At 43.0% G+C, this 14,110-nt stretch overlaps 1 protein-coding gene across 7 annotated transcripts in view; it reads left to right on the plus strand.

Moving 5' to 3' along the window:
* The window catches only part of PSD3 (pleckstrin and Sec7 domain containing 3), a 274,398-nt gene that overhangs the window by 240,607 nt on the left and 19,681 nt on the right, over nt 1-14,110 (plus strand). For all 7 annotated transcript variants that reach the window (XM_081085033.1, XM_081085038.1, XM_081085037.1 and 4 more), the window contains 2 exons: nt 1,799-1,956; nt 4,950-5,094. In XM_081085033.1, the coding sequence (XP_080941159.1) occupies nt 1,799-1,956; nt 4,950-5,094 (303 nt within the window). The remainder of the gene's footprint in view (nt 1-1,798; nt 1,957-4,949; nt 5,095-14,110) is intronic.

Below are 14,110 nucleotides of genomic sequence, written 5' to 3' on the forward strand. Positions count from 1 at the left end.
GCGCAGGTGCACCATTTCTCTCCACTAATACTAGCAGGGAATATTTCAGCAGCCGATTGCCATGTCATTAGTCTTGGACTGACTTGTTTGGTGTGTGCAACAGGAAATATTTCTCTTTCAGAGAACAAGAAAAATAGGTTTATTTGCATTACGCTTATTAAAATTTGTGCAGTTATTCAGTGTCTGGTAAGTTCAAGAAAAAATATTAATTTTTTAAATGTTCTATTATTTTATGTTAACCATTACTCATTTATTTCAGCCCTTTGTATTCAGCATGTCTCTATCGAAATAACAGACGCTTCTATGAAAATTGAAGCGTTTGTTCTTTTTTCCAGCCCACATAAACTTAAACCTTGTTTATTTGGCCTGTGTTAGCCTTTGAGTTTGACATGCTTGTCATTATGGATAAACAGCTGCTGTTTATTGCTGACTCAATTTGAAATGACAGTAATAGTACATTTGAATTATTGCTTGATTTGTGGAGGGGATGGGGAGAAGGGGAGAAGGTATGGGAAGGTATGTAATTTTTCAGAAAATTTATAAAACTATCCTGTGGTAGTAGTTGATGTCTTCCTTTAGGCTTTTACTACTAATTAGAAAGTGAATTGCGCACACGTGTGTGTGTGCGCGCGTGTGTGTGTACATGTATGTGTGTGTGCTCTTTACAGAAGTGCAAGTTTAGCATCATATCTGATAAAATATGGGAAGGGGGAAAAGAGGACTTTAAACACTAGAAAACATCTCCTATAACAGTTTGTAATGTTTACTATATTTACATTAGTTTTGAGGCCTTTTCTAATTCTAATGGGCCCAGGAAAACTACTATATAGAATAAGAATTACAACCACCACCACTACCATCCAGGAAAACTATTGGATGTAATAATAATAGTAATAAAAGAATCAAATTTGTTTTAAATTTTTATTCTACTGGTTACGTTTTCAAATTTATGTTTGGAGGGAAGCCATGCAAAAAAACCTTTATAAATTCTATTAACTTATAGATCATGCCCAAAGATAAAACTGCATCTATACATGACATCTCCCTTTTTATGTCATTTTACCCATTTTTCAAATTTATGATAATAGTGCTAAGCTTTCTCCTGATTATTAAAGTGATTTTCCTCTTGTCTTCCAGAGAACAGCTGGAGAAATCATTTCATTTTACTGTTCACTGTTCTTTTGATAATATTAGCCTCAAAAGAAAGTAGCAGGAAAACGTAGTGTCTTTATTATTTTTTCACTCATCTCACCCTTTTTAACTTTACTTTTTAATCTATTTTTATTGTTGTAGAATTACAGATGCCCCCTTTTTTCCCCATTGACCGCTTCTCCCCCACCCCCCACCCCACTCCCATATAGTGTCTTTAGAGCAAGGAAAACAGTGGCTTTCACCATCCGTGTAATTCTGTTGATGGGTATCTGAAAGCTTTTGTCCATTTATTCCTGAAACCACATCATCCTAACTGTGTAACTAGCTTCACTTCAAGCCACCACAAAACGTCCGTGATATTTTATCTTCAGCCTCCTTTAGCTATTTACCTTAATTATGACATATCAGCTTTTACAGAGTGCCCCTTAGGTAAAGTGTATTTTCTCATTCTGAGCACACTTTTCAAACAACAGGATATTTTGTGATGTTTATGAAGTAGCAAGGAGTTGTCTTCACTCACCATTCATTTTACTCTTTTCACGCACCATCATGAACGTTTCAGATCCTTTCCTTGTATTTCCACGATTTATAAAGAGGTGGGATCTGAGCATGCTCTCCTCTTTGTTTCTTCTGTATCCGCCTGCAGGATGAGTATAAGCCGGAAAAGTCTCTGTCGGAAGAGGACTTGAAAAACGCAGTGAGTGTGCACCACGCTCTGGCGTCCAAGGCCACGGACTACGAGAAGAAGCCCAATGTGTTTAAACTGAAGACTGCGGACTGGAGGGTCTTGCTCTTTCAGGCTCAGTATGTTTTGTTGGTTTGGTTTCCTCTTGTTTCTTAGTTTGCATAGCACCACTTTATACCGAGAAGAGAATCAGGATCCGCAGGGGGAATTTTTTGAGTTGGAGTCAAAGCCGTTGTTTACATTAGAGAGATAGCCACCTAAGAAAACTAGAATAAGAAATAGAAATCCTGGGCACAAGTAGCCCTGTGACATTTAGTCGCCCACTTGCCGTCACTAGAACTTCGTATCCTCATGAATAAAACACAAGGGTTTTAGTGCATGAGGCCTGTCACACAGTGAGTACAGTAAGCCTGGCTGCCAGTCACCATTTCCTAGCCCTTTGTTCTCACATGTAATTTAACCTCTTGGAACCTCAGCTTGTCACCAGTGTAGATGACAATGTGTATCTCGTAGAGTTCTTATGAGAACTGAATGAGATCAAATGTGCAAAGTACCTCACTCAGTGTCTGGCACATAGAAAATGTCCAATGGTAAGTGTAGACTTCCACTCATCCTCTCTCTTCTCTCCTCCTGAGCTCAACTCTGTGATTAAACTAGGAGGAGAGATGAAATCATACTGTGGGCAAGGAAGTAGGATGATTGCCAGTTTAATGAGGGGTCCGTGCCAGCCTTTGGGTTAGACGTGGAGCATCCCACATGGAGAATTCTGGGTGTGGGTGAGAAATTGGATTTTCAGAGCTGAGCCCCTAGAACAGGAATTGTAACAGGAGCATGTGTTCATGGCAGGCAGTGTTAATTGTCAACCTGAACGTGACTGCAGAACCACTCAGCACAGCCCTGCCGAGGGACCACATTTGGCACCCAGGTTCAAATTTGACATCAAGATAGTGAGCATGAGCCCAGCTGGTGTTGCTCAGTGGTTGAGCATTGACCTATGAACCAGGAGGTCATGATTCGATTCCTGGTCAGAGCACATGCCCCAGTGGCAGGCTCGACCCCCAATAGGGCACAGGAGTAGCAGATCAGTGATTCTCTCTCATCATTGATGTCTCTCTCTCTCTCTCTCTCTCTCTCTCTCTCTCTCTCTCTCTCTCTCTCTCTCCCCCCCCCCTCCCTCGCTCCCTCCCTCCCTCTCTGAAATAAAAAATATATTTTAAGAAAAAAATAGTGAGCATGAGTGTCTGTATAGTCTGCATACTTGTTGATCAAAACAATGTAAGATCCAAAAAAAAAAAAAATAGGAACAAGAACAGGTGCTCAAGTAATTTGTGGATGTCAAACCTGCAAGGGTATAAAATTGCTGACATCCGGTGAAGAGGAAGTTGCAAGGAAATCCAAGTGACACAGGACTTTTGTAGTGTGGGAGGAAGACAGTTTTAACACCACAAAGGGAACTATAGCTACATGTACAATTACAACTATTAGTAATAAAAGTCCTTCAAATTATTCTATTCCCCAACATTATTTTCAATCTAAAATACCAGATATAATAACTAAGGAGATCCCAATTACTTCATGTAGAACTGATGCCAAAATTAGTCAATTGAAATAAAGAGCCAGCAAAATCAGATTAGAGGGCACAGTGCAATGAGGAGATGATAACTCGTGTGGTCTCAGGTTAGTGGGGTTTCTCTCCGAGTCATCGGTACAGGAAATGATTTTAGCTTGGCTGACATTTTGGCCACCTTCTGTTTATTGATTATATACATGGTGTATAATCTATCCTGCTCCACAATCATTCCTACCACTCATTTATGAGTTCCCAGATATTTATTCACTGCTGTCAGTTCTAGACTCTGCGCATAGGTGACATGTAAGTTAACAAATGATAATAACATCAGATGATGTCCACATCCTTGTGTAGGTTTTTTTAACATTATATATATGTGTTATATATACCATTTAATTTCACAATTAATTTGTACAATTCAGTGATTTTTAGCACATTTACAGACTTGTGCAGCCATCACTACAGTTCCGTTTTGGAACACCTCCATCACCCCAAAGAGATCTCCGATGCCCAGTTTACAGTCACTCCCCATTTTCACCCCCCGCCCCAGACACCTTCCTGTCTCTCTAATATCGCCTTTTCTGGACGTTTCCTATAAGTGGGATCATACAGTATTCCTGTATTGCTGAGTAGTGGTCTATTGCATGGATATATACCACATTTTGTTTATTTATTTACTAATTGATGGACATTTGAGTTGGGTTTTTTTATGACTCTTGTAAAGGTTGCTGCTGTGAACGTTCACAGATAAACCTTTTTGTGCCTCTGTGTGTTTATTTCTCTTGGATATGTAGCTGGGAGTTGAATTGCTGGGTTATATGGTGACTTGTAGATACCTTTTGTTGTTGTTAATCCTCACCCGAGAATATTATTTCCATTTATTTTTAGAGAGAGTGGAAGGGAGAGAGAGAGAGAAACATCGATGTGAGAGAGACATGTTGATTGGTTGCCTCTTGCACACACCCTGACTGGGGCCAGGGATCGAGCCTGCAACCAAGGTTTGTGCCCTTGTCCAGAATCGAACCCAAGACCCTTCAGTCCCCTGGCCAACACTCTAACCACTAATCCAACAGCCTAGGGCTATAGATACCTTTTTAAGAAACTGTCAAAACTGCCTCCAACATGGGTGGAGCCCTTCACATCCCCTCTATCAGTGTATCCCTCAGTTGGATTTTAAAGTCAAATAGGTGATTGCAAGAGATGAGTTAGTTTTAATTAATTTAATTTTTTTTTTACCTAGCCTAAGTATCAAACAGAAAGGAGGTTAACCAATATTTATTATCAAGTGATATCGCTTTTTCCCCTCTGTGCCCTTAAGGGGTAATCACAGCCTTACATACGATGATCTTTGGTCCCGGGCCCTTCGTTACCAAGGCGATTGCTGTTGAAATGTTCAGCTCCAATGAAGTTTTGTCAGGGCTCAGTTGTACCAAGAAGAAGAAATGATTTTATGTGCCATTTAAATCAGCGATGAGAAATGGGCAAGTTGTGATGCCCTTCGATATAGAAATGCCCTGACGTAAGCACATCTGTTTCTCCTAGGAGCCCGGATGAAATGCAAGGTTGGATAAACAAAATTAACTGTGTCGCAGCTGTGTTTTCCGCACCGCCGTTTCCAGCAGCCATTGGGTCTCAGAAGAAGTTTAGCCGCCCACTTCTGCCTGCCACTACAACAAAGCTGTCTCAGGCAAGTCGCTTTGAGAGTGCTTTGACCTTGGGAATATTTGTATTTGAATATTGCTCCACATTTGGGGGGCGGGGGTGAGACCTTGCCCTGGAATGGGTCAAAATACAGTATACTGGGTTTTACACTTCATAGAGCAGCGGTTCTCAACCTGTGGGTCACGACCCCTTTGGCGGTCGAACGACCCTTTCACAGGGGTCGCCTAAGACCATCCTACATATCAGATATGTACATTATGATTCATAACAGTAGCAACATTACAGTTATGAAGTAGCAACGAAAATAATTTTATGGTTGGGTCACAACATGAGGAACTGTATTTAAAGGGCCAGAAGGTTGAGAACCACTGTCATAGAGGAAGCTGACACAACTGAGTCAAGGTGAATAGGACACATACTTTGAATTAGTTTCTGAAACTTATATTAGTTTACTACTTAATCAGTCAGACAGGCCTGGATTTTTCAGTTTGTACTAACAGCTCATTTTTTTTTTTATGAACTAGCTAATGTTAGACATCCTGGCTTGGAAACAAGCCTTTTTTACATTCTCACAGTGTTTTTTTTGAATTGGGGTTTTTCCGTATCCCAAGATGTATTTGGTGCTAAGTCTATAAAAATATTCCCGGGGATACTGCTCACAGCTGAGGGGGCGGAGCCTTCCCTCCCCTCGGGCAGAGCTAAGTGCACCACTGGACCGCCTTCCAGATGTACTCACGTGGCTTCTCTCCTTGTCAGTCTGCTGTCTCTAAAGACCACATCATGTCGTGTCCCTCTCCTACTTAACACTCTGCACCAAGGACATCGCATGCACTCCGGTTTTTCCACCTTTAAACCTGTCAGCACCCTATTGTTGTTGCCTAGTCAGGGCTTTGGGAAGTGGCTTAGATGTCTACTGTGAACTTCTTATTGGTGCACCTATTGAAGTGGATCCATCTGGCTCTAATCAGCCAGGTCTTGATATTAACAGGCTCCTCCACACATTTGATACCATAATTATCAATGATACACTTATTAGATAAAAATGTATTATGTGCCTGTTGTACTTCAGAGACTATTTTAGGCTCTGGAAATAGAAAGGCAAATGAAGCCCAGATGCTGAGATTGGATTGGCAAATACAAAGGAGCAAGTCATTGCAACACAGGTGGATGGGAGGTTCAGCAAGGATAAGTCCAGAGTGCTGTGGGGTACAAGAAAGAGGCATCTCTCCCGGCCTCGGCGGTGAAAGAGGACCTTGATGTCTATTTTGAAGCTTGAAGGATGAGCAGCAGTTAGGTGTGTGGGGGCAGAGAGACTGATCCAGCAGAGGACTGGAAGGCCCAGAGGAGAAAGCCCTGGGGTGCGGGAACCACACATAAGTCATCACGTGTGACTTGAGCATGGAGTGTTGAGAAAAGTCTGGAAACGTTCCTAGAGGGAAGCAAGGCCCGGTGATGGAAGGTCTTGTGGGTCATGTGAGGATTCGGACGCTTCACTAGTTCCCCGGCATCCTCGGGATCACAGTGTGAAAGCAGCAAAGTAAGGTGATTAAATGTGTGCTTTGAAAATCATTCTTGTTACAGTAGGAAGGATTTATTAGAGAAGGAAATTACTAGAAGCAGAAAGGGCCATTTTACTATTCAAAAAATTTTTATTTATTTATTTTCAAGAGAGATTTGGAATGACACTCTAATCAACTGAACCCCCAGCCAGGGCAGAAAGGCTGCTTTAAAGGCACTCTCAGTAATGCAGAGGGAAATAACCGAGTTAGTTGTAGAAGAGATGGGTGGAGTGGAAGCATGTGAGAGCTCCCCGGGTACGGAATAGGCCAGGGGTGGGCAAACTTTTTGACTCGAGGGCCACAATGGGTTCTTAAACTGGACCGGAGGGCCGGAACAAAAGCATGGATGGAGTGTTTGTGTGAACTAATATAAATTCAAAGTAAACATCATTACATGAAAGGGTACGGTCTTTTTTTTTCAATAGTTTTATTCATTTCAAACGGGCTGGATCCAGCCCGCGGGCCGTAGTTTGCCCATGGCTGGAATAGATCATCCTGTGGCTTGATGAAGTGCAGGAATCAGGGCCGTCACCTGGGCTCGAGCAGCTGGGGCCTTTGGGACCCAATTGTCTCCTGGTTCCCTCCTGTTGCTTCTTGCCTGGGTCCTTTTCCTCTTTCGAACTCGAAGTGTTGTAGTGCCTGGTGCTCAGAAGCAGATCAGACAGACACTTGGCAATTTTTTTGTTAGTTGAAAAAAAAAGGGGGGGGGGGCAGGGAGAATGTTGTGCCAAGAAAAGGGAGAAAAGTCAAGTGAAAATAGGAGAGAAATGTCTCCTGTGAAGTGGTGGGGGTTGTTGGGTCCGTGGGTGAGGGCAGGGTGGAGTGATGGGAGGAGAAGCCATATTGGTCTTTGCGGGAGAAATGAAAGGCAGTAAGGAAGTGGAGGAAGGGAGTGTGTATAAGTCTCGCCCTAAGTTTATAAAAAACAGACTGGCAGGAAGAAGAGGGGAGACGTGGTTTCAGGAAAGGTTCTTCTGTTTTCGTAAATTCATAGTCATTACTGACATGAATTGGGTGCTTGCTCACCATGCAAGCCATTGCTAGTGTGATGCAGTGCATCGGCTGCCCAGAAAACGGGTAAGAATAGAAAGGATGAAGCCAGCTCACTTTACACAGCAGAATGGCATTTAATTTTCAAGGATAATAAACACTCTTAAGATAAAAGGAAGGCATTACCTCTTACTGATGCCCAGAGAATATGTTGGCAGATTTCTCCATCTACCCAAATGAGGTCTGGACTCTTAAAGCAAATGTAGATTAGATCCCCACTTTATTTTGGATATTTAACATAATGTTCGCATAATTGTACTTAACACAAACAGTAAACCGCATTACATAAAGTAAGAAGAGGAAAGACAATTGAACCACTAGAGGGGAAAAAATACCTTCAGAAGTTGAGTTTTATTCTATTAATTTCATTAGGGATTTCCCAGTGGTTATTTTTCAACAGATGGGTCTTTCTCACAATTACTCCTATGAAAGATTCAGGGCAAAAGGTGAGCTGAAGTTGAGGAGGAACATTAATAAACAGAGAGCAACGTAAGAGTTTTTCCTTGTTCTTTCCTCACTAAAGAATCTACATTTCTATTTACTTTCTACTTTGAAAAATGTGCTATTGTCCTGTTTCTGTGCGGGCTGTATATTAGCAAGTCACTCAGTACTTGTACGTGGAAATGAATGTGTTCATCTGCTTGTCTGTTCTTACCGTGAGACCAGGCAGGCAAGCACCTTTATCAAGGCAGGATCTCTCATTTAAATAAATCTTATGTACTGTGACCAAAATGATGAATTCAAGATTTTAAATAAGAAGGCAATAATCAAAAAGCAGCATCCTCCTGTGTTACGTAAGACAAGATAACCAAGCCCTTTCGAGAATGTAATTACTTTGTAAAATAAGAAGACAATTTCCTTCCCTACACATAAATCACCAAACCTTTGTGGCCTCACTTTTCCCTCTGGAGAACACAGATCATTCTAGAATGGTTTTAAGGTTCTATCATTAGCTCTGTTGTTTTATTTTTTTTACCCATGTCATCATGTTTATTTACTAAATGAAAACTATGTTTACCTTTGAGAGCAAAAGGGCAATTTAGAAACAAATGTGTAAAGCCACCCATGTGATACAGGACAGGTTAGAAGGAGGGAAGAAGAGGCGTGCGTTTGGGGTCCCTCCACTGCAGTGGCCTTTGCTGGAGTCGTCATGTGCCTTCAGTGCGTCCCAGGATGTGTCTGGATGCCCAGGAGTTAGTTCTTCAGAGCCTCGCAGACCGGTCCTCATCCGCAGCCCAGGCATTCGTAGCCTCGGCACTGCTGACAGTTTGGCCTGGAGGGTTCTTTGTTGTAGGATGAATTGTGGGATGTTTAGCAATATCCCAGCCTCTACCCACTGGTGCCAGTATCTCCCTTGAGCTGTGATATCCAAAAATATCTTCAGACATTGGCACATATCCTGGGGAGTCCACATCCATAGAGAGCCACTGCGTCAGCCCAGCCATCTTCCCTTTCTCCATACGCCCCCAGCCCGGCTATGACTCCCCTAAATGCCAGAACCACCGGGATAATGTCAATGTACAAAACACACACACAACATTGTGAGTGCCCTGATGGAAAAAAGTAAACAGTCTGAGGAAAAAACTAAACACTCAATTAAAAGCTTGCTTGGTGCTTTTACAGGTACATTGTTCATCACCCTGTCATCTGCAAGCTTTTCTTTAATTTATTCTTGTCTTCTATCCCAAACATGTTAGCCTTCATTATTAAAGTTGGTAATTGTCAGTGCAGGGTGGTTCTTCGGAACAGCTGTGCTGTGTGGGAGGGTCACATTCTTCCACTGCTTCCTGTGGCAGCACTCCAGAGCACTTCTGGGGGGGTGGGGGGGTGGGTGTTTGGAAGTTTAGGTCTCGCTTCTCCTGCTGGTGTAACACTCCAAACAGGTTTTCTCGATCAGCCCTCTGCAGGACCTATTCAGGCCCAAGTAGTCATTTTCAGACTTGAATGTGCACAGGGTTGATATAAGTAGGTCTTTTTTTTTTTTTTTTTTTTTTAATATATTTTATTGATTTTTCACAGAGAGGAAAGGAGAGGGATAGAGAGTTAGAAACATCGATGAGAGAGAATCATCGATCAGCCGCCTCCCGCACATCTCCCACCGGGGATGTGTCCGCAACCCAGGCACATGCCCCTGACCAGAATCGAACCTGGGACCCCTCAGTCCGCAGGGCAACGCTCTATCCACTGAGCCAAACCGGTTTTGGCATAAGTAGGTCTTTACACCCACCCACCAGAATCTTAAAAGTTCCTACAGAGGCCTTCACTGGGCTCCATCACCCGTGCCATCCAGGCGGTCTCAGCAACACCTACTCTCTCAAGGCTGTGTCCTGGCGGTTTCCAGTGTGTGGAAGACCAGGGGAAAGCACATTCCAGGGACAGAGGAGCGGGTGAGGAGCCTTTGATTGCCTGGGTCCAGCTCCAAGGTCAGCAGAGTTCACAGCCCTTGATGTCCTCCTTCCACAGGCAGGCGGGTGGGATTTCACTAGAGGAAGTCATTCTGGTAGCTGTGTCCCTCACTGGCCAGGACACCCTCTTCCCACACCATCCAATCCCATACTCTCAGTCACAGATCTTTCATATCCTACCCACTTCCCTTAATTCAGACTTTTGTCATCTTTTACCTAGATCAGTGGTCTTCTGACTTTTTAAATCATTCACCTTATCAGTCTAAGTATTTAAGTGGACAGATATTCCACAGTATATATACAATTCTTTATATAAAATGTATTGCATGTCCTACTATCAATACAGCATAAAAAAATGCTGGTCATCATTAGTCATTAAGGAAATAGAGCGGAAGTCAAAACCATGAGCTATCACTTACACTTATTAGGGTAGCTATGACTTTTTAAAATCTTTTTATTTATAAAAGGAAAATAATGCGTTGGTGTGAGTATGGAGAAATTTGAACTCTCATACATTGCTGGTTGGAATGTAAAATAAGCAGCTACTTTGGAAACCAGTTTGGTGGTTCATCAAATGATTAAACATAAAGTTAACATGTGACACAGAAATTTCACTCCCACTTAGATATCAAGAGAATGAAAACATACACCCACACAAAACTTTTACACAAATGTTCCTGGCAGCATTATTCATAACAGCCAAAGGTAGGAATGGCCATCCGCTGATAAATGGATGAATAAAACGGGATCTACCCTACAATATGGATGGACTGTGAAAACATTATGCCAAGTGAAAGAAGCCGGTTGCAAAAGACACACTGAGATTCCATTCAAAAAGAGTCTCTTTTAGGGAAACTAAAATGCCATAAAATTAACTTGAGGTGATATTTGCACAACCCTGCGAAGATGCTAAAAGCAGCGACTGATGCACTTCAAACGAGTAAACTGTGTGGTACTGAATTATGTCTCAGCGCTGAGTTTTAGAATTCTCCCCCCAGGATCATCTCGCCTGGGATGCACACGCCCACTCTGGAAAACTCTGGCAGCTATTCCTGTAACCACTTGAGTTCTCTCTGACTCTAATCTTTCTTCTCTCCAATCCATCCTCCTCGCTTCTGGCTAAAATAAGTTTCGTATTATGTCACTTACCCTTAACTGGCTCACTTTGCCAACAAGATGCAGCCCAGACTCTGTCATGGCCTTAGGTCATGACTTTACTTCTCCAAAATAAATTTTATATTCATTTCTCAGAAGTCTGTATCTAATGTATATTAAATATTCAATAAAACAATTAATTAAATCATATTGAAATTCTGCTGAAGCTCACTAAACACCGTTCAACTGCAGGGGTGGGGATCGTCGGGCCCCAGGGCAGTATAAGGCCCTGGAAATCATTTGGTCTGGCCCTGCCAAGGCATTAGGGGTGAGGTAATTAAATGTTTGACCAAATATAGCAGGCTAATTTTTAAGTGGATAATTTTGTATGGCCCGGGAGTGATGCTATAACTATATAAATGCCGTTGGCAAAAAAAAAAAGGTTCTCCACGCCTGGCTTAAGGTCTTTAAAACTGTTTTAAACATGAAATGATGAAACAAAATCTTTCTGCTGGTACTTTCGACAGTAACCACCTTCAAACTGACTCAAAGGTAGATGTTCCTTATTCTAAATTCCATACAGCTGGGGTTTGAGGGGCTGCAATGCTTAGCAATTTGGCTGGTAAAGTGCCTAGCAGACTCGTAGGAATGTCATTACCTCTGAGTCATCCGCCTGCTGTAAAACAGCCGAGGCAACAGTGTGGGCCCTCCTGCCTTTACCTTCCCTTTTTAAAAATGCTCATTTATTCAGCCACTGTTGACTGAGGGCTACACACTGGGCACCATATTAGGTACGCGGGCCTTATCAGAGTAGCTAAGGCAGGGGTCTTCACTCTCAGCGAATGAGGTATGTGTTCATGTTAGGCAGGTAATTTCTGTAAGCCAAAGATGGTGCTGCACATTCTGTCCCTGCCCAGCAGTGTACTAGACACTGGAGGATTTGAGAAAAGTAACCTTCTTCTGCCTTTAAAGAGTTGTAATCACTGAAGGAGAGAAGATTCACACATAAATCAGACTAGTGTGCAGTGCGCATGTGGAATGGGCATGAAGTGCTGTGGTGATGCAGGGGAGGAGGAGCGTGAGATCTGGGGAGCACTGGTCTTGAGTGGGATTCGGAGAAAGGACCTTCGTATAGCCCGCATGTGTGAGGACCGTGGGGGAGAGAGCACATTGGGACCCAGGGAGTTTATGCAGTTTTGAAAGCTGGGGTTGGCATCGATACATTAAGAAATGGAATGTTTCCAAGCTTGTTTGTAGCAGCCTTTGGGATTTAAGAAGGTTGCTCCGGGGCAAGTTTATGAGTAGGAGTTGGGAGAAGGGGTGGCTTCCCACTGTCCTTACCTCTGTGCCTTGAGCAAGGACTCTCTGGATCCCGTTGCCTCTCAGAGGAAGAGGTTAGAAGGGGTGATGGCAGGTCCTTGCACCTTAGAATTCCGAGGGTTCTGTGTTCCACAATTGGGAGAGAGGGGAGATGGATGGCAGGAACCATGGCTTTTCCAGAACCCAGCACCATGGCTGCACATAGTAGGTGTTCAGTGAGTGCTGTGTGTGGATGACTCTTCTCCCCTGGCTCTTTCTCCATCTCTCTCTAGTCCTCGCTGTTCCTCTTCCTCTTCCACATGCATTTCTGAATCATCATTACCTTTTATTTTCCACAGCTTTTCTTTCACCCTCTTCTCCATGAGGGGTAATAAGTCTTAGGTTTTGTGTAGAAGGATGAAGAGCTAATTTCTGAGCCTTCTAGTGGTGGCTGGACCCCTGGGTTGTGCACCAGAATCAGCTCTTGATTCACTTTGAGATCTTGAACATCCACTTGCCTGGCCCCATCCCCTCATGCGTTAGAAATGCTTTCTTCACAGAGATGAATTAGAGCTCAGTATTTTAAAACAAAAAAAGAAATTTTCCTCAAAGTACTATATAAGTAAGAAAAAATTAAATCTTAGGTGATGTCATTTAAAACTTGCCTTTTAGATAAAATTTCATTGTATATGTTATCAAAGGTTTTATCAGTTACACCTACTGCCACATAACCACGGTAATTTCTCTTGCATCTGTTATTTAATGTCACTCCTTAAGTGATCACCTAACTTCAAACAGTTCCCATGAGTGCATGCCACTTCCCCTCTCTGTGCCCCCTCTTTAACTTGGTCAGATGTATTTCTGTGCCTTCCCTGAAGTCCCTTTTGTTAGTATTGTCTCTAAGAGCAGCATATTTGCTCCCCCACTTAATCATCAGGGCAGAGACAAAAGGGAGAGAAACAGCAGGGCTCCTACTTTGTCTTTCTCCATCGTGTCTATTAAAATTTCATTGTCCCGAGTCTGAGAATGCAGCACGCCTCCACGGCCGCTGCCTTTCTCCTCCATTTCCTCCGTCAGTCTGTGCGCCTCCTTTACCGCGGGTTAGATCATTGGAATCATTGGCATCGTCTACTTACCTATGCCCATAAGAGACACGTGGTATTGTCATTTCACTGGTCAAAATGGACAGAGTAAGAAATGCAGTTTTAAAATGCTTTTATTTTGAAATTATTCCCTTAATTCTTGCACATGAAGGCAGTAAAGTACAGTAGGAGTTAAGCATTGCAGATTGAATTTCAACATTCCTTCAACTAGTTTCTTCATAAAAAAACATAGCCCAGATGGCTAGCCCTTTATACTGCTACTAGAGGCCTGTTGCATGAAGAGATTCGTGCAGTAGGCCTTCCCTTCCTTTGGCTGATGGCACCGGTTTTCCTCTGGCACCCGGGACCCAGGCCTTCGCTCTGGCTGGGCTCCGACCAGAGCCCCCACCCCCACCCCCCATCCCCCCTTGAGCCGTCAGGCTTCGCTGCTCTGCTGATCCTGGGGCCGTGAGGCCTCGCTGCTTGGCCGGCTTCAGGTACGTTTGGCTTCGCTCCACCGCTTGGAGCCTAGTATGCAAATTAACTGCCAT

This window comes from Myotis nattereri (assembly GCF_964212035.1).
Source record: "Myotis nattereri genome assembly, chromosome: 2".
Lineage (NCBI taxonomy): Eukaryota > Metazoa > Chordata > Mammalia > Chiroptera > Vespertilionidae > Myotis > Myotis nattereri.